The 21,392-nt window shown below is 45.7% G+C and overlaps 2 protein-coding genes and 1 non-coding gene across 3 annotated transcripts; 1 reads left to right on the forward strand and 2 right to left on the reverse strand.

The window, feature by feature from the left end:
• The first annotated feature begins 4,561 nt into the window (after positions 1-4,561).
• Positions 4,562-13,486, forward strand: LOC107076613 (mucin-17-like). The gene is made up of 10 exons (XM_015340716.2): positions 4,562-4,768; positions 6,420-6,535; positions 6,912-6,970; positions 7,608-7,747; positions 8,156-8,230; positions 8,974-9,136; positions 10,157-10,318; positions 10,740-10,831; positions 11,283-11,497; positions 12,179-13,486. The coding sequence occupies exons 2-10, from the start codon at positions 6,527-6,529 to the stop codon at positions 12,224-12,226; spliced, it is 963 nt and encodes a 320-aa protein (XP_015196202.2). The 5' UTR covers positions 4,562-4,768; positions 6,420-6,526; the 3' UTR covers positions 12,227-13,486.
• A 927-nt stretch (positions 13,487-14,413) lies between these two features.
• Positions 14,414-20,752, reverse strand: snapc2 (small nuclear RNA activating complex, polypeptide 2). The gene is made up of 5 exons (XM_015340620.2): positions 20,683-20,752; positions 18,452-18,665; positions 17,236-17,409; positions 15,918-16,518; positions 14,414-15,476 (listed from the first exon to the last, which is right to left on the reverse strand). Exons 2-5 carry the CDS (start codon positions 18,656-18,658, stop codon positions 14,716-14,718), a joined length of 1,743 nt encoding a protein of 580 aa, XP_015196106.2. The 5' UTR covers positions 18,659-18,665; positions 20,683-20,752; the 3' UTR covers positions 14,414-14,715.
• Positions 20,753-20,982: 230 nt separating this feature from the next.
• Positions 20,983-21,064, reverse strand: trnal-aag (transfer RNA leucine (anticodon AAG)). Its single transcript has one exon. It is a non-coding gene; the product is annotated as a tRNA-Leu (tRNA).
• Positions 21,065-21,392: the final 328 nt, after the last annotated feature.

Below are 21,392 nucleotides of genomic sequence, written 5' to 3' on the forward strand. Positions count from 1 at the left end.
TCAACTACTGTGGTTAACATGACGACCAGTACAGTTGTTCCACCGACTACTACAGCAGCTGACATGACGAGAACTTCAGCTGAGCCATCCACAACCACATTGGGTGACATGATGACAATTAGTGCATTGACTGAAATAACTTCAGTCACTGAAAATGCAACAGCTACATCTGATATTCCATCAAGTTCAGGTGAAATGTCAAGAACTACAGTCCCTCAAATAACAACTACATCTCAGCTACCAAGAACTTCAGAAATTGTAACATCAGCTGATCTCTCAAGCACTACAGTCACTTTCACTTCCTTTTCTAATACTCCCAGTAATGTTACTGTCACTACAATTTCAAGCACATATACTCCATTTAAATCCACCAGTATTTCATCCCCTGGTGACACAACAACTCCTGTTATATCCACTAGTGTCTCTTCCCCTGGTAACACCACTACTCCTGTCATATCCCCTAGTGTCTCTTCCCCTGGTGACACAACAACTCCTGTTATATCCACTAGTGTCTCTTCCCCTGGTAACACCACTACTCCTGTCATATCCCCTAGTGTCTCTTCCCCTGGTGACAAAACTACTCCTGTTATATTCACTAGTGTCTCTTCCCCTGGTGACACCACTACTCCTGTCATATCCCCTAGTGTCTCTTCCCCTGGTGACAAAACTACTCCTTTTATATCCACTAGTGTCTCTTCCCCTGGTGACACCACTTCTCCTGTCATATCCCCTAGTGTCTCTTCCCCTGGTGACACAACAACTCCTGTTATATCCACTAGTGTCTCTTCCCCTGGTGACAAAACTACTCCTGTTATATCCCCTAGTGTCTCTTCCCCTGGTGACAAAACTACTCCTGTTATATCCACTAGTGTCTCTTCCCCTGGTGACACCACTACTCCTGTCATATCCCCTAGTGTCTCTTCCCCTGGTGACACAACAACTCCTGTTATATCCACTAGTGTCTCTTCCCCTGGTAACACCACTACTCCTGTCATATCCCCTAGTGTCTCTTCCCCTGGTAACACCACTACTCCTGTCATATCCCCTAGTGTCTCTTCCCCTGGTGACAAAACTACTCCTGTTATATCCACTAGTGTCTCTTCCCCTGGTGACACCACTACTCCTGTCATATCCCCTAGTGTCTCTTCCCCTGGTGACACAACAACTCCTGTTATATCCACTAGTGTCTCTTCCCCTGGTAACACCACTACTCCTGTCATATCCCCTAGTGTCTCTTCCCCTGGTGACACAACAACTCCTGTCATATCCCCTAGTGTCTCTTCCCCTGGTGACACAACAATTCCTGTTATATCCACTAGTGTCTCTTCCCCTGGTAACACCACTACTCCTGTCATATCCCCTAGTGTCTCTTCCCCTGGTAACACCACTACTCCTGTCATATCCCCTAGTGTCTCTTCCCCTGGTGACACAACAACTCCTGTCATATCCCCTAGTGTCTCTTCCCCTGGTGACACAACAACTCCTGTTATATCCACTAGTGTCTCTTCCCCTGGTAACACCACTACTCCTGTCATATCCCCTAGTGTCTCTTCCCCTGGTGACACAACAACTCCTGTTATATCCACTAGTGTCTCTTCCCCTGGTAACACCACTACTCCTGTCATATCCCCTAGTGTCTCTTCCCCTGGTAACACCACTACTCCTGTCATATCCCCTAGTGTCTCTTCCCCTGGTGACAAAACTACTCCTGTTATATCCACTAGTGTCTCTTCCCCTGGTGACACCACTACTCCTGTCATATCCCCTAGTGTCTCTTCCCCTGGTGACACAACAACTCCTGTTATATCCACTAGTGTCTCTTCCCCTGGTAACACCACTACTCCTGTCATATCCCCTAGTGTCTCTTCCCCTGGTGACACAACAACTCCTGTCATATCCCCTAGTGTCTCTTCCCCTGGTGACACAACAACTCCTGTTATATCCACTAGTGTCTCTTCCCCTGGTAACACCACTACTCCTGTCATATCCACTAGTGTCTCTTCCCCTGGTAACACCACTACTCCTGTCATATCCCCTAGTGTCTCTTCCCCTGGTGACACAACAACTCCTGTCATATCCCCTAGTGTCTCTTCCCCTGGTGACACAACAACTCCTGTTATATCCACTAGTGTCTCTTCCCCTGGTAACACCACTACTCCTGTCATATCCCCTAGTGTCTCTTCCCCTGGTAACACCACTACTCCTGTCATATCCCCTAGTGTCTCGTCCCCTGGTGACACAACAACTCCTGTTATATCCACTAGTGTCTCTTCCCCTGGTAACACCACTACTCCTGTCGTATCCCCTAGTGTCTCTTCCCCTGGTAAGACCACTACTCCTGTCATATCCCCTAGTGTCTCTTCCCCTGGTGACACAACAACTCCTGTTATATCCCCTAGTGTCTCTTCCCCTGGTAAGACCACTACTCCTGTCATATCCCCTAGTGTCTCTTCCCCTGGTAACACCACTACTCCTGTCATATCCCCTAGTGTCTCTTCCCCTGGTGACACAACAACTCCTGTTATATCCACTAGTGTCTCTTCCCCTGGTAACACCACTACTCCTGTCATATCCCCTAGTGTCTCTTCCCCTGGTAAGACCACTACTCCTGTCATATCCCCTAGTGTCTCTTCCCCTGGTAATACCACTACTCCTGTCATATCCCCTAGTGTCTCTTCCCCTGGTGACACAACAGCTCCTGTTATATCCACTAGTGTATCTTCCCCTGGTAACACCACTACTCCTGTCATATCCCCTAGTGTCTCTTCCCCTGGTAACAAAACTACTCCTGTTATATCCACTAGTGTCTCTTCCCCTGGTGACACCACTACTCCTGTTATATCCACTAGTGTCTCTGCCCCTGGTGACACCAGTACTCCTGTCATATCCTCTAGTGTCTCTTCCCCTGGTGACACAACAACTCCTGTTATATCCACTAGTGTCTCTTCCCCTGGTAACACCACTACTCCTGTCATATCCCCTAGTGTCTCTTCCCCTGGTGACACAACAACTCCTGTCATATCCCCTAGTGTCTCTTCCCCTGGTGACACAACAACTCCTGTTATATCCACTAGTGTATCTTCCCCTGGTAACACCACTACCCCTGTCATATCCCCTAGTGTCTCTTCCCCTGGTAACACCACTACTCCTGTCATATCCCCTAGTGTCTCTTCCCCTGGTGACAAAACTACTCCTGTTATATCCACTAGTGTCTCTTCCCCTGGTGACACCACTACTCCTGTCATATCCTCTAATGTCTCTTCCCCTGGTGACACAACAACTCCTGTTATATCCACTAGTGTCTCTTCCCCTGGTAACACCACTACTCCTGTCATATCCCCTAGTGTCTCTTCCCCTGGTGACACAACAACTCCTGTCATATCCCCTAGTGTCTCTTCCCCTGGTGACACAACAACTCCTGTTATATCCACTAGTGTCTCTTCCCCTGGTAACACCACTACCCCTGTCATATCCCCTAGTGTCTCTTCCCCTGGTAACACCACTACTCCTGTCATATCCCCTAGTGTCTCTTCCCCTGGTAACACCACTACTCCTGTCATATCCCCTAGTGTCTCTTCCCCTGGTGACAAAACTACTCCTGTTATATCCACTAGTGTCTCTTCCCCTGGTGACACCACTACTCCTGTCATATCCCCTAGTGTCTCTTCCCCTGGTGACAAAACTACTCCTGTTATATTCACTAGTGTCTCTTCCCCTGGTGACACCACTTCTCTTGTCATATCCCCTAGTGTCTCTTCCCCTGGTGACACAACAACTCCTGTTATATCCACTAGTGTCTCTTCCCCTGGTAACACCACTACTCCTGTCATATCCCCTAGTGTCTCTTCCCCTGGTGACACCACTACTCCTGTCAAATCCCCTAGTGTCTCTTCCCCTGGTGACAAAACTACTCCTGTTATATCCACTAGTGTCTCTTCCCCTGGTGACACCACTACTCCTGTCATATCCCCTAGTGTCTCTTCCCCTGGTGACAAAACTACTCCTGTTATATTCACTAGTGTCTCTTCCCCTGGTGACACCACTACTCCTGTCATATCCCCTAGTGTCTCTTCCCCTGGTAACACCACTACTCCTGTCATATCCCCTAGTGTCTCTTCCCCTGGTGACACAACAACTCCTGTTATATCCACTAGTGTCTCTTCCCCTGGTAACACCACAACTCCAGTCATATCCCCTAGTGTCTCTTCCCCTGGTAACACCACTGCTCCTGTCATATCCCCTAGTGTCTCTTCCCCTGGTGACACAACAACTCCTGTCATATCCCCTAGTGTCTCTTCCCCTGGTGACACAACAACTCCTGTTATATCCCCTAGTGTCTCTTCCCCTGGTAACACCACTACTCCTGTCATATCCCCTAGTGTCTCTTCCCCTGGTAACACCACTACTCCTGTCATATCCCCTAGTGTCTCTTCCCCTGGTGACAAAACTACTCCTGTCATATCCACTAGTGTCTCTTCCCCTGGTAACACCACTACTCCTGTCATATCCCCTAGTGTCTCTTCCCCTGGTGACACAACAACTCCTGTCATATCCCCTAGTGTCTCTTCCCCTGGTGACACCACTACTCCTGTCATATCCATTACTGTCACACCTACGACAGAGAAATCACCCACCACTGGAAAGCCTGAAGAAAGCACAACTGCCAACATCTGTAAAAATGGAGGCACATATGAGAATGGTGTATGCAGCTGTCCTCCCAATTTCGACGGCACTTTCTGTGACATTTTGTTGGGATCTATTCCAGTTGGTGAGTTAATGATGCTCTTTACTTCCACATTGATTAGCTCCCTTGTGGTAGATTTCTTCAATCCTCATTTAAAAGGATGTCAGTATTACGGCTCTGCATACTTCAACATGCTCCGAGAGTGAGCACAAGTTGGATATTTTCGCTTAAAGTGAAATAGTGTTTCATGTGCAAGGCCATCACACGATTGCACACCCTATTGTGGTATGTTTCCCTTTTGTCAGTGTTGCCGGCTTATCCAATTTGTTGCTCAATCCAAAGAGTTGAAGAGACATTTAGCAACAACTTCATGAAAAAACAACCAGCTACAAATCTAACGATTTGAATGATAGTCAGGAGAGATGTAGATACACTGGATACAATCATATTTAATGTAATGCAATTACAGATAATATTATTGTCATTATTTCCACCATCACACCTTTTCATCCTGAAACTGTTATTACCAATTTTCAATATTTAATGGAACAAGAATTAATTCACATGTAATACATGTGACAACAGATGTGATGGTTGGGCTCCACAAACCTGGAAGGGACATGAAGGAGGAAAAAGCAGTAGCTCAATTTAATTAAGGAGTAGGGGTTAGAGATTTAGGCTCAGACCTGGAAGGTGGTGGGTTTTAATCCTGAATTTGGCCACTATGAAATTCAGCTTCACTGAATTATTCAGCCTTACTTTGAGCAAGTAGTTTGCCTGTGTCAGAGAAATGCTCAGTTATTTGAATCAGTAAATTCTGAATAAAACTGCAAGTCAAATAAATTAAAAATAGTAATAATTATGATGGGTGATATGACACTGCATTGCCATCATTCAGTATTGATTAGGCTTGCAGGCCTTGCATTGCTGCATATGCAAAAGATAACCAGTGCCATAATTCAGAACTATTTATTTACTCTGGTGTCCTTTGCATTAGAGAAGCAACAGACTGAGGTTGATCTAGAGACTGTTACATTTGGAAAGCTGGCAATACTGCTCATTGTGACTGGCAAGAACTACACGTTTTTACTATACACTGACTATAGCAATTATACTCAAACACCTGGGACAACTATTATATGATGCATAACACTATCACTTATTCCTGGTGTTTTGTACTAAAATTACTTAAATTGAGCCATATTTCAATATGGACTCAGAACTAAGGCACTAGAAAAGCACTGTAGTGTTTTGGCATATACTGTACAGTACAGCATTGTACAGGAATGGCACAACTCTTTTGGCTGGTGTAAAGCAGTGTGGACTGTAAAAATGGTCCCCAGGTAAAAAATTCCTGCATCATAAGTGTGAGTTAGGGATATTTTGCATATGAAATTGAAAATGCTTACGCAAGAACACGACAGGCCTGATATTTTGAAGTTTGTAAGAATGTTTCCCTATGAGTAAAAAACCATTCTGAGTTAATCTTCCCATTGTTTCAGCTTTTTACATTAAGATGTCCTTAAATAACATCCTTTCTCGAAGATAAACGCTATTAAAGATTACCTTTCATATCTAGAAAAAAGCTGATCAATTTTGCAGGATTTGACTTAAATTAGAAGTGGGAGTCCTGTACTTGTATGTAGAGCTATTCCTGACTGTGGAATATTAGTCCCGTGTAGCTGCGTATTGTGAAGACTGAGTAAGAAGGCTTCTTTTCACACATTTGTTACAGATACCTATGAAAGGACAGCAAACGTCACAGTGAAGATCGAAAAAAGTTACACAGAGGACCTGAGCAACACATCGTCACCAGCATACAAAGAATTTGCAAAGAACTTCATGGATCAGGTGAAACAAAATGATGTTATGCAACAAGTTCAGGAGTCAGTCAAATTCTAATCTTACACATCCACTTACAGCTGCCTCCCTGGTTCATTCCTCATTAGAGAGGGGTGGGGGCAGCGCTGTCAATTACTCAGCCAGGCGAGTTAACGCCAAAGTATTAAATTCACTATCTCTTTATATTCATCAACTAATTTCTTTAATTTTGTTCTGCTTGTGAACAATAAATGTGAATGAAGCCCAAGTTGTTTGGTTAGCAAAAACCAGGTGAGTCAGTGAGCCTAACCCACCACTATACCTTGATTCCAAAACCAACCCCAGGATTGGCGATGTTTTTTGTACTTCTGTTTCATGCTTGTCAACATTATTGTTTCTCCTGCAGATGGCGAAAGTGTATAGGAATATTCCCAGTTACAAAGGAGTGAAGATACTGAAAATCAGGTACTGTGTTCCCATACACTGCTAACTGGTAAAAAAGTCCCACACCCTCCAGAACACAAGAAAGGTAGCAAGAGGCTCCAGAGGAAATGAATCTACTTACGTTAGAGTAGCTTAAGACAACGGAATGGGTTTTTGCTCAAGGCACAATCAGTTGTGCTCTGATGGCAGCCTGTGATGAGTTCTCTTTCAGAGTACCCTGTCAGCCACATTTATGGTCTCAGTGATGATGTTTTATGATTTATTCAAAAATTGAATTAAAATGAATTTGTATTTTAAAGATTGAGAAACCAATAATGGGATACGTTTTTTGCACATCTCTCATTGCACTTCTTCAATATACAGGAGACGAGATCCAGGATTCTGTATGTTGGGACCTTAAAGTTCATGCATTATTTCTTAAGGCTTTCATAAGGTTTGCGTGGGCATGCTGTCAGAGCTGTGACTTGACAGGAGAGTCAAAACTGAAGTTCACTTGTTTTTGTGTGATTTAACTTAGGAAAACCAGCCCCTCTACTTGTTTTTAGAAGGAAACAGGAAATTGCTCAAGAACACATGAAAGAGTACCCCCAGGAGGTTTCAAGGAAGACATGAGAAGGGACTAACCCACTAGCTCAGTTCTCCCTGTTTGCTCCCACAGAAAGGGCAGCATCATTGTAGACCATGAGGTAATTCTGAACATAAAGAATGAGAAGACGCCAGCAGTGGAGTATGAGGAAGCGCTCAACCAAGTGGAAAAGGCTCTGGACAATGCAATTAAGTGTGACACTGAGACAACAGGTAATATATGTCACCAGTACTGGGAAATATTGAACCCTGAACTAAGACATAGCTTGTGTCTGGTGTATAAATAAATTCACCAGTTTTGTACTGGGGTTACTACACCTGTACATGGTGGGATTACACCGGTTCCCTGATAATGTGGTCATGGTACCAGCACTAGGTAACACTGCAGCACTATGCTAACACTGTGGTTACTACGAGTGTACTATGTGATGTCACAACACTACAGACACTCTGGTTACTGTTCCTCACAGAGCATTTTAATGGCACTCTGCTAATTTAATTTTTAATGACTTATTTATTACTGTTTTCTTCTTAGATAATAAGCCTTTATTATTAACCTGGCAATGAAATAAAAAAATCAAAGACCCTGACTGTAACAGCGATTCTGTTTCCTTCTTTCAGATCAAGAAAATTGCCCAAATTTTGCAATCACGAATGTCACAGTCAGCAACGACACTAACACATTTAACGATAGTGGTGAGTACTGCTAGGAGTGAGGGCCTGGAGAAGAGAGTGGGAGAGGTCGGACTTAGAGATAGAGTTGGGTTACCATATAGTTTCATGTAATCAGTCGAAATGGTACAGTAGCTAAATATATCTGCACACTGTTCTCGACTGCAAGTAAAAGTTTGAGGCCAATGTCAAGCATATTTTCAAAAAAGGGCAACAGAGCCTGTTTTTCCTACAGTAAGGAAGATTAAAAATTTTAAGGTTGGTAGTTTGTTGCAGATCATGTTTTATATCATGTCTTTTGTTGAATCTGCCTTATCTTTTGCAATGATTTGCAAGGGGAATCTGAATCTGGAGAGTAAGAACGTACTGGGAAGTATTGTCAAACTACAGCATGTCAAAAAGTCATTGGTGCTGATCTTTCAGCCCTAACCCACATCTATCAGTTGTAAGTCTTGCGTAAAGGATATTTCACCCCTTCACACTCTTTGTTTCATGAATTCCAATTACTCCTCTCAGAATGCAGATATAGATTTCCCCATCTAAAATCAAACAGGTTTAAAGTCTCATTTATACTTATGGTCATAACCCTGCTCGGCAGATGATCCTCTTCTGCATGCACATATAACATATGATGTCATGTTATATGTGTGCTGTATGTTTGGATGTGTTTTCTTCATATTGTCTGCTACTGTAAAACAAATTGCTCCTTGGGGATACAAGACTATCTCTCTCATTGTGCACTGTGTAACTTTGTGTTCCCTCCACAGCTGTGTGCAACACACTAATCCCAGAAGATTTCAGGCAGTACTTCACTGCTTACACAAATAACTCGGGAATATCCTGCATTTCCCAGTGTGACGCTAGACACAAAGAAAGGAAAACCTGCAACCTGGGCATTTGTCAGGTCACCAGAGCTGGACCCACCTGCTTGTAAGATGCTCCTGTATCACTGCTGCTACTGTATAATCAGTAAAATGGTCTTTTCTGACAGAGATCTCGGATCAATACTAAAGCCAACAGGCAGTTCTTTTTGAAATAGGGCACAAAAGGATGATGAGTCATCCGCCGTATTTTCTATAGCACTTTCACTTTGAGAGTGAGCACTCCATAGGCTGTTGGTGAACAACAGGAACTAGTTCTTTGATTACTAGTTCTTAATCACAAAACGGACAGCTGAGAATCTCAGTTGCTAAAAATATATTCTCGTATCTAAGCAAATACCGGGCTTTCATTCATTGTCCTAGCGACCACTCCGAACACCATTACTAACGACACTAATGGATTTGGAGTGCTACACCTTGTATAGCCCTTAGCTTGCCAGTCCGGAATAAGAGTAACACTTCCTAAAGGGATTTGAGGAAGCCACAACCACGGCTGTCCTGGCTAATTAGGACAAGCCTAGGAACACACTGAGCACTTCCCAAGAGGGACGAGCAAACCCCCGCAAGGGGAGACCATTCCACTGACAGTCCCGCAGTCCCTGACTGTGACATCACACTCCCTGACTGTGACAAACGAGCATAAGGCCGCCGTTTTTTTCCTTTGTTGTTTTTTCTTTGTCTTTTCTCCTGTCCTGCTGTTTATCTCCCACCGGGCAGGATGAGTTCTTTTTTTATTGTTTTGGTCATGCTCCCTTTCTCCCAGACTGGACCCCATTAAAGAGTGAAGGTCCAGTCTGGATACCGCAGTCCCAAGCAGTTCATTTTCCCCAGGTTGGACCCTGCTAAATAGGGACAGTCCAGCATTTTTCTTTTTCCCTTTTTGTGTTTTTGGGGGTTTTTGCTAACCTCACAACGGTGCCACCGCCCCCTCAGACGGGGCCTGACTTCTACCTCCTTTGCCGACTTTCCTCTGTGTTCTACCAGTGTTCACCACGGCTCCGCCCCCTCCTGCACTGTCACAGTATCAAAATATTGCTTTGACTCCTCTCTTCTATGCCCGTGTTCACAGCTGCCATCACACAGACTCTCTGTGGTACCTGGGCAGCGACTGCTCTGGGCCCATCAGCAAAGACGGTGTGTTTGGTGCCATCGGTGTCCTAGCTGTGGCCTTACTGGGGATTACTGTGGGTCTGGCCACCTATCTGGTGTGGAAGAGAAAGCAGATGAAGAGGTTAGTTTTCCAGCATCTGGAATGAAAAGAGATGGACTGGGAGAGAGGACAGACTGGGAGAAAGACGTCCCAGGGGAGCAGGGGAGACTGGGAGAGAAAGGAGGAGTAACTGAGCAAGAGGACAGGTTGGGTGAGAAAGTGAACAAGTGGGGGAGACAGAGAAAGGGAAGGTGGATGCTGTAGTATTTTGACGTTAAGGAACTGGGAGAGGTGGGGAGACAGAAGGGAGAAAGAGAGGGAGGTGAAAGGACTTAAGCCCGGCACAGCGGGAGATTGGGACTTTGAGCCTGGAGGTTCGCCACATGTCTGTGTGTGTGAAAGGCTGCTGTTTTCAAATTGTGTCATCCGGTGAAGAATGACAAAATGAAAGGGCCGTGGCTCCTGTCATGATCTTGCTCTCTGACGGAGCTGCTTTTCCCAGGGAGAGAGACATCAGGGATGACCTGGTGAACCAGTGGATGGAGGATGAGATTGAGTGGCCGTCAGCTGACAGTCAGAGAAGAGCTGGTGCAGGTAACTGCCTCCCACTAACCTTCTCTCCTCCTTCCTGTAGCCTTCCCCTGCGCCCCTCCTCTATCTACCTTATTTCTCTTGCCGTTCTGTACATTCCTTTTCACTTTCGGCTTCTATAATTCAATTTTTGTGTCTTCCTCTCCCTCTTCTGTCTCTACAACTACCAGTTCATTCCAGCAGTAATGACACCATTTTTTTCCCTTTTCCCTGTATTATGTCTTTTCTTTTCTCTTTCATGAGGAAATAATCCATCTCCAGAAAGTGGCAGCTCCTTCTTTCTCTTTAAATGTCTTAACACTTATAAAGCCATTTTCTGGACACTCCACTCAAAACTCCTTTTCCAAACAAGCTTTTCTCCTTACTCAAGCAGTGTTGGGGTTGGAGGATATTACTGTACGTATGTTCTTTTCTTTGCTTACATTTCACCTACTCTTTCTCTCTGGCTTTGAAGACAACGTGGCCGGCGTGCCCTACGATGACGTGTATGAGGAGAACACCCACCGTAACACCAGAGCAAAAAGAAGTACCAGCTTGGGCAGTGACCAGAGCTCTGCGAACAGTGCGGGCTGCAGCTCTCCTTACCAGATGGCACCAGCTGGTCTCCAAAGCGGGCACCCAGGTTGGCTCAACCAGTACTTCATCTCTCTGGAGAACGAGCAGATCCCGGTAAGCCAGCGCTGATAACAAGTACTCTGTGCTTCACAGGCTGATAAATGATATGAATATAGGTGGTGCTTAGAAAAAAATAACTGGCCTGGACAAAGAAATCTGGTGAAAAAGAAAACCACGAGGCCATTCAATTTTGTCCACATACAAATGGGAACACACGGATAAGGACAATAAGTGCTGATCACAACTATGGCAGAAACAAATGGTGGTCACACTGAGTTGGTGTGGCACTTATCGTACTTTACTTAATGGAAGTTATTGACTGAAGTTTGGGAGGGGTAACAACGACAAGTTATTTAACACAGCTGCACCTAATCATGATCACCACCAAACCAGCTACATGAACTGAACTCAAACACCTCCCTTCTCATTCGTCTTGAGCATCCCTCCTCTGCTTTATTCCCCCATCTCCACCTTGTAGCTGTTCCTGGTTCACTCAGTCGGACTGGGGTTCAAACCACCTCATCCTGTGGCCAGCAGGCTACCCATTAGACAAGCAGGTTAAATTACACTTTCCACACCAAGTATACCAAGCATTCAATCCCTGGGTGGTGTTTTTTTCCCTAGTGAACTCCCAGTGCCTACAGCAGAGGGTTTTCTCTCTCTGCTCAGTTATCTGAAGGATACTTTGAAAGTGAGCAGGTTAGTGACTACTTGTTAATCTGTCTGTCTCTGCAGGTGAGAATCAGCCGGCCCCAGATCCGGAGATCCAGTGATAGCTGTTAGACTTTCTCTTTGTGGCCTCTGAGGCTCCAGGAGAGACCTAATGGTTCTACACGCTCTGCACAAATCTGGGATAAAGCAAGAAGTGCCACACGGATGAAAAGGAGGAATAAAGTGTGGGCACAAAACTACATGAAGACATCACTGGGATTCCACGCATCCACCATGGTTGGAAATGACCAACTTTTTTCTTTGCACATTTTTGAAGGAGGAGGCTGATCAGATTGTTTAAAAGCCCAGAGCGGAATATGGCCTAGGCATTACTTCCGCACACATCGCCATGGCAACACTAATGACCACGTCCTCAGAACCTTGGCAAAAAGGTCTCATCCAAATTATGACTCATACTGCAGCTCTCGGCACTAATCTTGCTAAGGGACTGGAATTAATTGACAGAACTTTTGCCCCAGAGCTTGTCTCACTGTCATCTGGAAGGTTACAGAGATGTCTGGTGGATGCAGCAGCTGACTGAAGCCCACTCAATTCCAGTGGAAGCTGTGCAGCAAGTGACACCTGGATGAATGTGGTCACAACTGGGCAGTGACGTAGCCTGACGTGGCCAATGTCCATACATCATGGATTGGGCACATATTCAAAGTAAAGTTTGAGCCCTATTAGCCAGATGTCATAGTCCAGTCGCTGGTGTTTTAAAGCTTAGGTCTTCAACTCCTCCTGCCTCTTTGCACAGTACATCATAGCACCTTACACTCATGTGCTGCCGTCTGGTAGGCATTGAGTTTTAATCATTGACTTCCTGAACTGACTTGAAATTGACATTGAAATCACTATAGTTAGATCAACAGCCTGAATTGACTTGAAATTGACATTTAAATCAGTATAGTTAGGTAGCTAGATTATTCAATTATCTGATTAGAAAACATAAGAAATATACAAATGAGAGGAGGTCATTTGGCCACTCTAACCTGCTTGGCAGCTAATTGATTGGAGGAACTCATTCGTTCCTTTCTTGAAATTAGCCAAGGGCTAATACTCCATACTCCCACATTCCTAAGCGTAAAGAAATATTTAAATTTATTTTCAAGTAATTTATACTTGTGTCCTGTTTTCTATACTATTTTTAATATTGTGTATTTTCTATTATTGTTCTAAGAGAGCCGACAATGTCTTGACCTGGAATTTGTAAAAATGTTAACATTTGACTACACTGGAGGTTCGCTATAATATTAGCAGGTTAGGACTGAATGTACAAACCCGATTTTGCTCTATTTTCTTAAAGGAAATAAAGGCATCTTGAAAACACAATGCTGGTCATTTGTGATGGAGGCTGAATGATGCTGGATCAGTGACAGGTGTGTGCGTGTATGGAGAGGGTGTGCTGTATGCTTCTGTTCAGAGCAATGAACCCCCTCTCCCAGTCCAACAGGCAAACCCCCTCAGTGGCAGAACTCTGAGAGCTGGCTTCAATAGCAGGACACAGGACTTTCCCCATCTTCTACAAACAGAACCATTCCCAATCCTTTGGGAAATCAGTGGAACGTGCAGGTCACTCTCTCATGAACCACCGCCCCTCATGACAACTGCAAACGAAGGTGATCCTGCTGGAAGACTGGGATCAGACTGCAGAGATCTCAAAACCCAAACGCTGTTCTAGCTGCTTGCAGAGGAATGAACACATTATTCACTGGGGGCTCCTAATATTTAGCTAGTGAGTGCAGGTAAGAACATAGATGTTCTAACCAGGTGAGCATAGGATGACATGCTAAAAAGGCTAAGCTATGAACTAAATGCAACAACAAAACAATAAATCCCTCTGTTGACCAGGACTGTCTATGGCTTCCTCCTTTTTAACATTTGGAGTTTATAAAAATAGGGACATTTTACTGTGGGGGCAACAATTAAGCAACAGCTTCAAATGAATTAGCATCATGATGTGTGGTCACCTGTTCCACTGCAAATTTCAACAGGCTTATAGAACAATTAAAAGAAACTTTAGATTAATAGTGCCCTTCTTGGGAAGGGCAGTTCACTCACAGCACGTTGCTTTGTGAAACACACTGTGTGTGTGTACAGCTCCTTCTCTGTAGTTTTTAATCAACCTTGGATCTGAATGACTGGATCTAGATTTTAAACCTCGAATACAGATTGCATAACCATGACCAGACCTCTCCAAAGACCACCAGGGATCCAGAACCCCAATCTCAGAAACACCATTCTAGCAGCACAAAGAGATAAACTTTACATTTTATTATTTAAAAAAATAAAACTGCAGATGAACAACTGAACTGAGTGATATACAAAAAAGTCAATTAAGAACAGAAGGACTACTAGTTATACCATAACACTTTCTGGCGCACTATTAACAGTGTAATCCTGATTTTACACCATTGACCTTAAACTGGGAATCAAGAGCATTTTAATTTCTGGCAAATTAACACTGCCCCGGTACATGTAACATGCAGGACTTAAAATATAACTTATTCACACAGTAAAGTCACTCCTAGTGGACTTGCACCATGACATAATGTAAGACTTCACCCGACTCTCTGTCTTGATTCTGACCTCACAAGAAGCTTCAGCGGGATCATGAAAGGGTTCAACGGGCACAACCCTGCTTTTGCAAAGTCCGGCTTGGCTCTGTTGGCACCTGGCTGGGGTCTGGCTCCATCTGAGCTACGCAAGTGGGAGGGATCTTCATCAGATGGTATTGCCGTTGGTTCTGGCTGCTCACTGAGGGGTAATGAAGTACCTCCCTCTGGACCGGATGAGCTTGCAGTTCTTCTCTCTTGATTGGCGGACACTATGGCTGCTGAGCAAACCCCTCTTTGACTGGTGACCGATTCCATTGCGTCTGCATTGTTATTGTCATTCATAAGGGACAGCCTGATAACCTCTCTTTCATCGGGCTTTTCCTTGTCAGGCATGTTGGCTGGCATGCCGGAAGAGCCATCAGTGTTTGCCATGCCACTGGAGGCCGTGGGTCTGTTTTCTATGCCACTGGTCAACCTGGCACCCATCCCAGCTCCAGAATCATTACTCCCAGGACAGGGAATGTCCCCAGCCCGACTGTCGGCGGAGCTGGGTTCTCCCACCTCGTCCGGCAGCTTGCAGTCGGCCCCCGCAGCCTCGCTGGCCCCGGGGGATGAATTGCGCTTGCGACTTGCGAGGGGGCGGGGCTCGGCAGGAGAGCTGAGCCGGCTGTGGACCTGGCGCAGGTGGTGCTGCAGCTCGCGGCCATCCAGCAGGGGGAGCTCCTCCGGAAGAGACAGCAGGAGGTCCAGCATTACTGCGCTCTCTGAGACGGGGAGAGGAAAGAAAGCAGAGTGCAAGAGGTGGGGGCAGGGGGTGGGTGACAATGGGGTAGAAAAGGAGAAAAATTGCAGAGAAAGGAGAGGTGGAGGAAAATACAGAAAGAACGAGGGTTAAGAGTAAAAGTGACAGAATTTTACAATTCTACCCAATAATGCCTGGCCAACAGGCCTCAATCTGCTCTGGCAAAAAGCACCATTTTGGTTGATATCACATTCACTTACAGAACTCTGGAAACTCAACAGAAAAGCAATTTAATCAGAGGATCTAGTCACCAAATGAGATACAAACTGAGCATTTAGTTGTTAAAGACTATCCAAAAACTAATCAGAAAATGGAGACAGGTTCCCAAAATAGGTGTGGAGATGCAAAGGTTGTATCCCAAAGGAGGTTCTGAATGGAAGAAACAGCATCTGCCAGCACTCACCCAGAGCGGTGAGCTTGGGCTCCTTCTTTTTATGGGACAAAGGGTTGAAGTAGCGGTACAGCTTTTCAAAATTCACGTACAGCGGCAGTCCAGACCCTTGAGTCTGTGTGGGGTGGCGCACGGTGGACTGGTCAGCACTGGACGGGATCAGTGGCGTGGGGGCAGGGGCCTCTTTCCGGCTGGAAACAGAGGTGGAGGAGGCCAGCAGGCAGCCAGGCCTGGCGGAGATTAGACTAGAGGACTGTGGGCCAGGGGAAGGTGTTGGCAGACTTGGAGGGGTCGATGTGCTTGCAGCTGGGCTGCTGTTGGCTGACGTTTGATGTCCTTGGGTCTGATTGGCTCTCACTGGAGAAGACAATGGGGGCGTCGGCTTCTGACTGCTGCAGGATGGGGTTCCTGGGCTCCGATTAGCAGAAACGGACAGACGAATTGGCACACTGGGATTCCGACTGGTGGAGGACCCAACGTTCTGGAACTCTTTGAACGGGCCTTGGTGCCGTAGGCGTTTGGGTACCTGGATGATTCGGTCCACTTGTTGCACAGATCGAGGAGGATAAGAATGGAAGAGACTACTAGGCTCTGTGGCAGCAATCACCAACATCTACAACACAGACATTTTCAGACAGGACTGTTAGAGACACGTTACCGAGGAAATTACACAGTTTCTTCAAGTCCACATGACAAGGGAGGAACTGACCATACTGCACACGTGTGCTTCTGTTGTTGTATGTTACTATTGTATACCTCATTACACAACATGGTGCACAACAGTTTGCCAGCACTAAGGCACACTGGTATAGGCAGGAACAGCAATACCAGAATACTTTCACAATAATTGACTCAGTAATCTGTACACTTCACAGTTTAATATACAAATCCGAGCCACCCACATTCATGCTGCTTTGGGTTATATTGTATCTGTCTCAGTGACCACAGAGCTATATGGTCACCCTACATATGTGTAATTGCCTGCAAAAATGAGAAACAAAACCTGTCACAATTGTATTTATATGGACAGAAATGAATACAGACTGAAGTATACATACACATTATAGTTGTTGAAGGTTATCGTAACCCAAAGGTCAAAGGCTCTTTGACCTCGGAACCGGATCTGTTGGTTGTCCGCTTTCTGTGCTAGTGAAGTGAGTGTAAGCAAACAGACTGTGCTGCCGCTTGAGGAGCTGCTGCGAGCTGTTCGTTAAATGACAGTAAAGCGTGTTGAAGTTCATTAACGTGTGCTTATTGCAAGCTACCACAGGGGGGGCGTGGGACACAGCCCTTAGCGAGACGCAGAGGGTCAGGGTCGGCGCCGGCGCACCTGCGAGAAAGCGGCCGTGATGGGCGCCTCCAGCTGCCCGGCCATGTCCTGCGCCAGGTCCGCCCACAGCTCCACGGGCACCTTGTTCTTCTGCTGCTCCTGCCGCTGCTGGGTCAGCGTCTGCGTCACCTGCGTGTTCACACGGCCCTTCAGGAACTGCAGGAAGTCCAGGATCTGTGTGGGGAGGAGGGGTGCAAGACACTCTTATCCACTGCTGTGTAATTCCAAATGACTTTGCCCGTTTGCCACCTTCCTTACACCCTTGCGCATGAGACGATTTTTTGGCTTCCTCTACAGTATTAACAAGCAGTCAAGATCGTTTAAAAGACAGCAGCCATATCACCCTGCAGCTCACAGCTCACAGCTGGCAGCTGGCAGCCCAGTGGAGCTCAGCAGGGTTGAGCCTGGCCCGTACCTGGATGGGAGACCTCCTGGGAAAGATAAGGTTGCTGCTATAAGAGGTGTTAGTGGGGCCGGCAAGGGGCGCTCACCCTGCGGTCTGTGTGGGTCCTAATGCCCCTGTATAGTGACGGGGACACTATACTGTAAAACAGACGCAGCCCTTCGAATGAAAGGTAAATCCGAGGTCCTGACTCTCTGTGGTCATTAAAAATCCCAGGGTGGTTCTCGAAAAGAGTTTCCCATTGGCCTTTACCAATCATGGCCTCTTACTAATCCCCATCTCTGAACTGGTTTCTTCACTCTGCTCTCCTCCCCACTGAGAGCTGGTGTGTGGTGAGCGTACTGGTGCACTATGGCTGCTGTCGCATCACCCTGGTGGGGCTGCAGACTGGTGGTGGTGGAGGGGACCCCCATTTCATGTAAAGTGCTTTGAGGGGAGTGTCCAGAAAAGCGCTCTATAAGTATAAGGGAATTATTATTATTGTTATTATGATACAATAACAATCAATATAATTATGAAGTCATATAGCTGCAAATCAGTGAACCATCCAAAGTGTTCCTTTGTCTACTGACTGAACAAAAGAGTCAAAAAACATAAAACAAACAGGACTTCTTCTCAGAGGTCCGAGTAGGTGGAGACAGTTCCACAGTCTGAATCCACCGAGCTCCCCCGTCTGGGAAAGCATCCGGTTTGAGCCGAAGGCCTGATTCCACCAAAACCCACGCCCACCCTTCCAAAGCGATCACCCAAAACACAGATCCGTTCTTCTTCGTCTTGGGCGTTTCTGTCAGCCCTGACCCGCCCTGGCCGTACCTCCTGCGCGCTGCGGCCGGGCACCCTGGACTGCAGAGCCGGGAGGTCGATCTCCGGGCAGCGGCTCTGCTGCCTCAGCGCGGCCAGCAGGCGGCGCCGCTCTGGCATGCTCCACGCCGCCCAGGTCACCCGCGGCGGCGGCGCCTTGTGTTCCTCGCTGGTGCTGTAGCGCACGGGGGCAGCGCGGCGGCGGGATGGCGGCTTCATGGCTCCCCTGAGGAGGGCGGAGAACAGAGAGAGCATCAAGAAGCGCCAAGGATCTCTCGAAAAGAGGAGGGGTGTAACCCCGGCGTCCTGGCCACATTTCCCATTGGCCCTTACCAATCATGGCCTCCTAATTATCCCCCTCTATGAATTGGCTACATCACTCTGCTCTCCTCCTCACTGAGAGCTGGTGTGTGGTGAGCGTTCTGGCGCACTATGGCTGCCGTCGCATCCTCCAGGTGGGGCTGCACATTGGTGGTGGTGGAGGGGAGTCCCCATTACCTGTAAAGCGCTTTGAGTGGAGTGTCCAGAAAAGCGCTATATAAGTGTAAGCAATTATTATTATTATTATTATCCCACCCTCTGACTGACAGCTCCATCTGGCAAACCGTGCCGGTGCAGGAGAGAGAGGAAAACCCTACCACAGCCAATGAATGTGTTCAGGTATGCGAATAAAGGTACTAGAATTTCTGCTATTTCGCTCTGAGGCTGAATACGATCAACTAGTGAAAGAAACCTTATAGTGGCAAAGGATCACGTAAAGGTTTATTTCGCTTGAAAGAAAAGAGACCCGAAGAAGGCTCCACAGCCAAAACGTGTCTCTCTTTTCGGCCTGGAAAAAACCTTTACTTGTTCCTTTGCAGCCTAAGCATGCTGACGCAGCTCCCTGCTTAAGCATAACAGTTTTACAGAATATTGTAAATCAATTGTCATCACACTCTCCGTTTTACAAAATTTAAACAAAAACTAAACAGTATTGTTAAATAATATGCCTTCAGCTGCAACTGTTTATACGCTGTCTGTTATGTGATAAACAGTAATTTACAGCCCTCTTTTGTACTGAATCTCCAGATTAAATACTCCCTAACAAGTCAGCGACATCAGATCATCCTGCTCTGATGTCTTCTGGCACAGAACAGTGACATATGAGCACTGGATGTAATTGTATTAATAACAACACCGAGGACAAAAACAACAGGAGGACTATCAACACATTCAGCCTACTGGCAGTTAGCAGGTAACTGATCTGAGTATCCGTGCCTGCTGTTTCCTTAATGAATCCAGTCTATCGACTTCAACAACAAAGCTAGGTTGCTTTTCCCGCAATTTTTTTACATAAACAGACAGAAAAGAAAAACGAGGTGTGCAAACATTAAAAGCAGGTATTGATTGTGGCTGTGATTATGTTTAGTTTCTGGTTATTGTGGTATTTCAATCACAGAGCGACTTCAAAATCCCGTGTTCAGAGACCAGCTTTTTCAAAACCTGATGGTGATGTCATATCTGTTCTGGCTCTGCAAGGGAAAGGGATAGAAAGTCCTGCAGCTCTGTTGTCAAATCTCCTTTCTTTTATAATAATCCTTTACTGGCACCATTCACATTCAAAAGTAGTGCCAACGCTTTTATTATCCAGACAAAGTGAGCGAATTCAGTTTATACATGCATTTAGTGTATATAATAACCTTTTTGCAGACTTGCGAAACCAAATACCAAGGAATTCCTGGAAAAAAAAGTGGAATAAAGAAGCGGGACGATTTAAGAGACAAATTGCTCGGTTTCCACACAATATCCTAAAATGGCTCCCAGAATCCCTTTCACGATCACAATTACACGACGTAAATCAAAGATAAATCGTGAAGAAATGGACTTCTCGTCTCCATGAGCAATATACTGTATATAACATGATAACGTATAAGGGTATCTTACGCATTTGTGTAAGAATATCAAACCTCAATACAGCTTTTTTTTCCCGACTGTATTTCTGCCTATGCGCTTATTTATTCCCGCCTTTTTCCTCCTTTCTGAGTTTTTTAATTAAATGCGTTTCTGGTAAGATATATAACGTTCATGCGGCAGTCGAGCACATCTAATTAGGTAATACTGCAGCCGGTAAAGACAACTGGCAGTCTCTTTTGCTTTGCTAGGTGGTTTACCACGGCTGTTTTCTTGTTTGTTTTTTGCAGTGTTTGTGTAAAGTCAACAACAAACTCGACTCCTGAGCTGAAACGACAAAAATAACAACTCACCTTTAAAGCGTCAAGCGCTACTGCTCAGAAAAACTCCAACTACCTACTAGAAAGATACACTTCCCTCTCCCTACGGGTCGTAATAGAGACCAAACTTGGAGACACTGCGTACGAACGGCGCAGAAACAAACGCGCTTTTCGTGTGCTAATGAGATCCAGCCGTCGCATGACGTCCTGGAAGTCTGAGTAGCAGCAATACAGAATCACAGAGGTTAAACAATGGATTAATTTTAGAAACCAAGAGGCATTCTTAGATTTAGAAAATATGATTTATCATTACAAGGTTAAAAAAGAATATCCTGGCAGCGGTGGGATTCGAACCCACGCCTCCGAAGAGACTGGAGCCTTAATCCAGCGCCTTAGACCGCTCGGCCACGCTACCACACGATATACCCAGGCTTCCTTATTATCTATTGTAGTTTACCAAATAATCCAAAAGACGAACAGCAAAATAGCACTACAAATGTAAGGCAAATAGGTTTCGCTCTCCCCGTGACGCTAAATATCACTATCTCATTGTCATCGCCTCGTTTTTCGTGCTTTGAGTTGGTCTCATTTGCGCCATGTTCGTTCACTTGAAATACTGTTCATTACACCGCTGAACAACTGTTGTTTTGCGAGGACATTGTAGTGTTGGTTCCGATTAGTGCGGCTACTCGGCGTCCGAATCAAAGAACATTGTGCGCGAAACTCCTCTAATTCCATGTTCG

This window comes from Lepisosteus oculatus, chromosome 3 (genome assembly GCF_040954835.1).
Source record: "Lepisosteus oculatus isolate fLepOcu1 chromosome 3, fLepOcu1.hap2, whole genome shotgun sequence".
Lineage (NCBI taxonomy): Eukaryota > Metazoa > Chordata > Actinopteri > Semionotiformes > Lepisosteidae > Lepisosteus > Lepisosteus oculatus.

Bases quoted from the DNA above. Each gene is read 5' to 3' on its own strand.
- LOC107076613 (XM_015340716.2), top strand. The intron at 8,231-8,973 runs GTGAGTACTGCT...TTCCCTCCACAG, and splicing joins TAACACATTTAACGATAGTG to CTGTGTGCAACACACTAATC. The intron at 10,832-11,282 runs GTAACTGCCTCC...CTGGCTTTGAAG, and splicing joins TCAGAGAAGAGCTGGTGCAG to ACAACGTGGCCGGCGTGCCC.
- snapc2 (XM_015340620.2), bottom strand. From the start codon at position 18,658: ATGAAGCCGCCATCCCGCCGCCGCGCTGCCCCCGTGCGCTACAGCACC. The intron at 16,519-17,235 runs GTGCGCCGGCGC...TCTGTGTTGTAG, and splicing joins TCACGGCCGCTTTCTCGCAG to ATGTTGGTGATTGCTGCCAC. The intron at 15,477-15,917 runs GTGAGTGCTGGC...TCCCCGTCTCAG, and splicing joins GCCCAAGCTCACCGCTCTGG to AGAGCGCAGTAATGCTGGAC.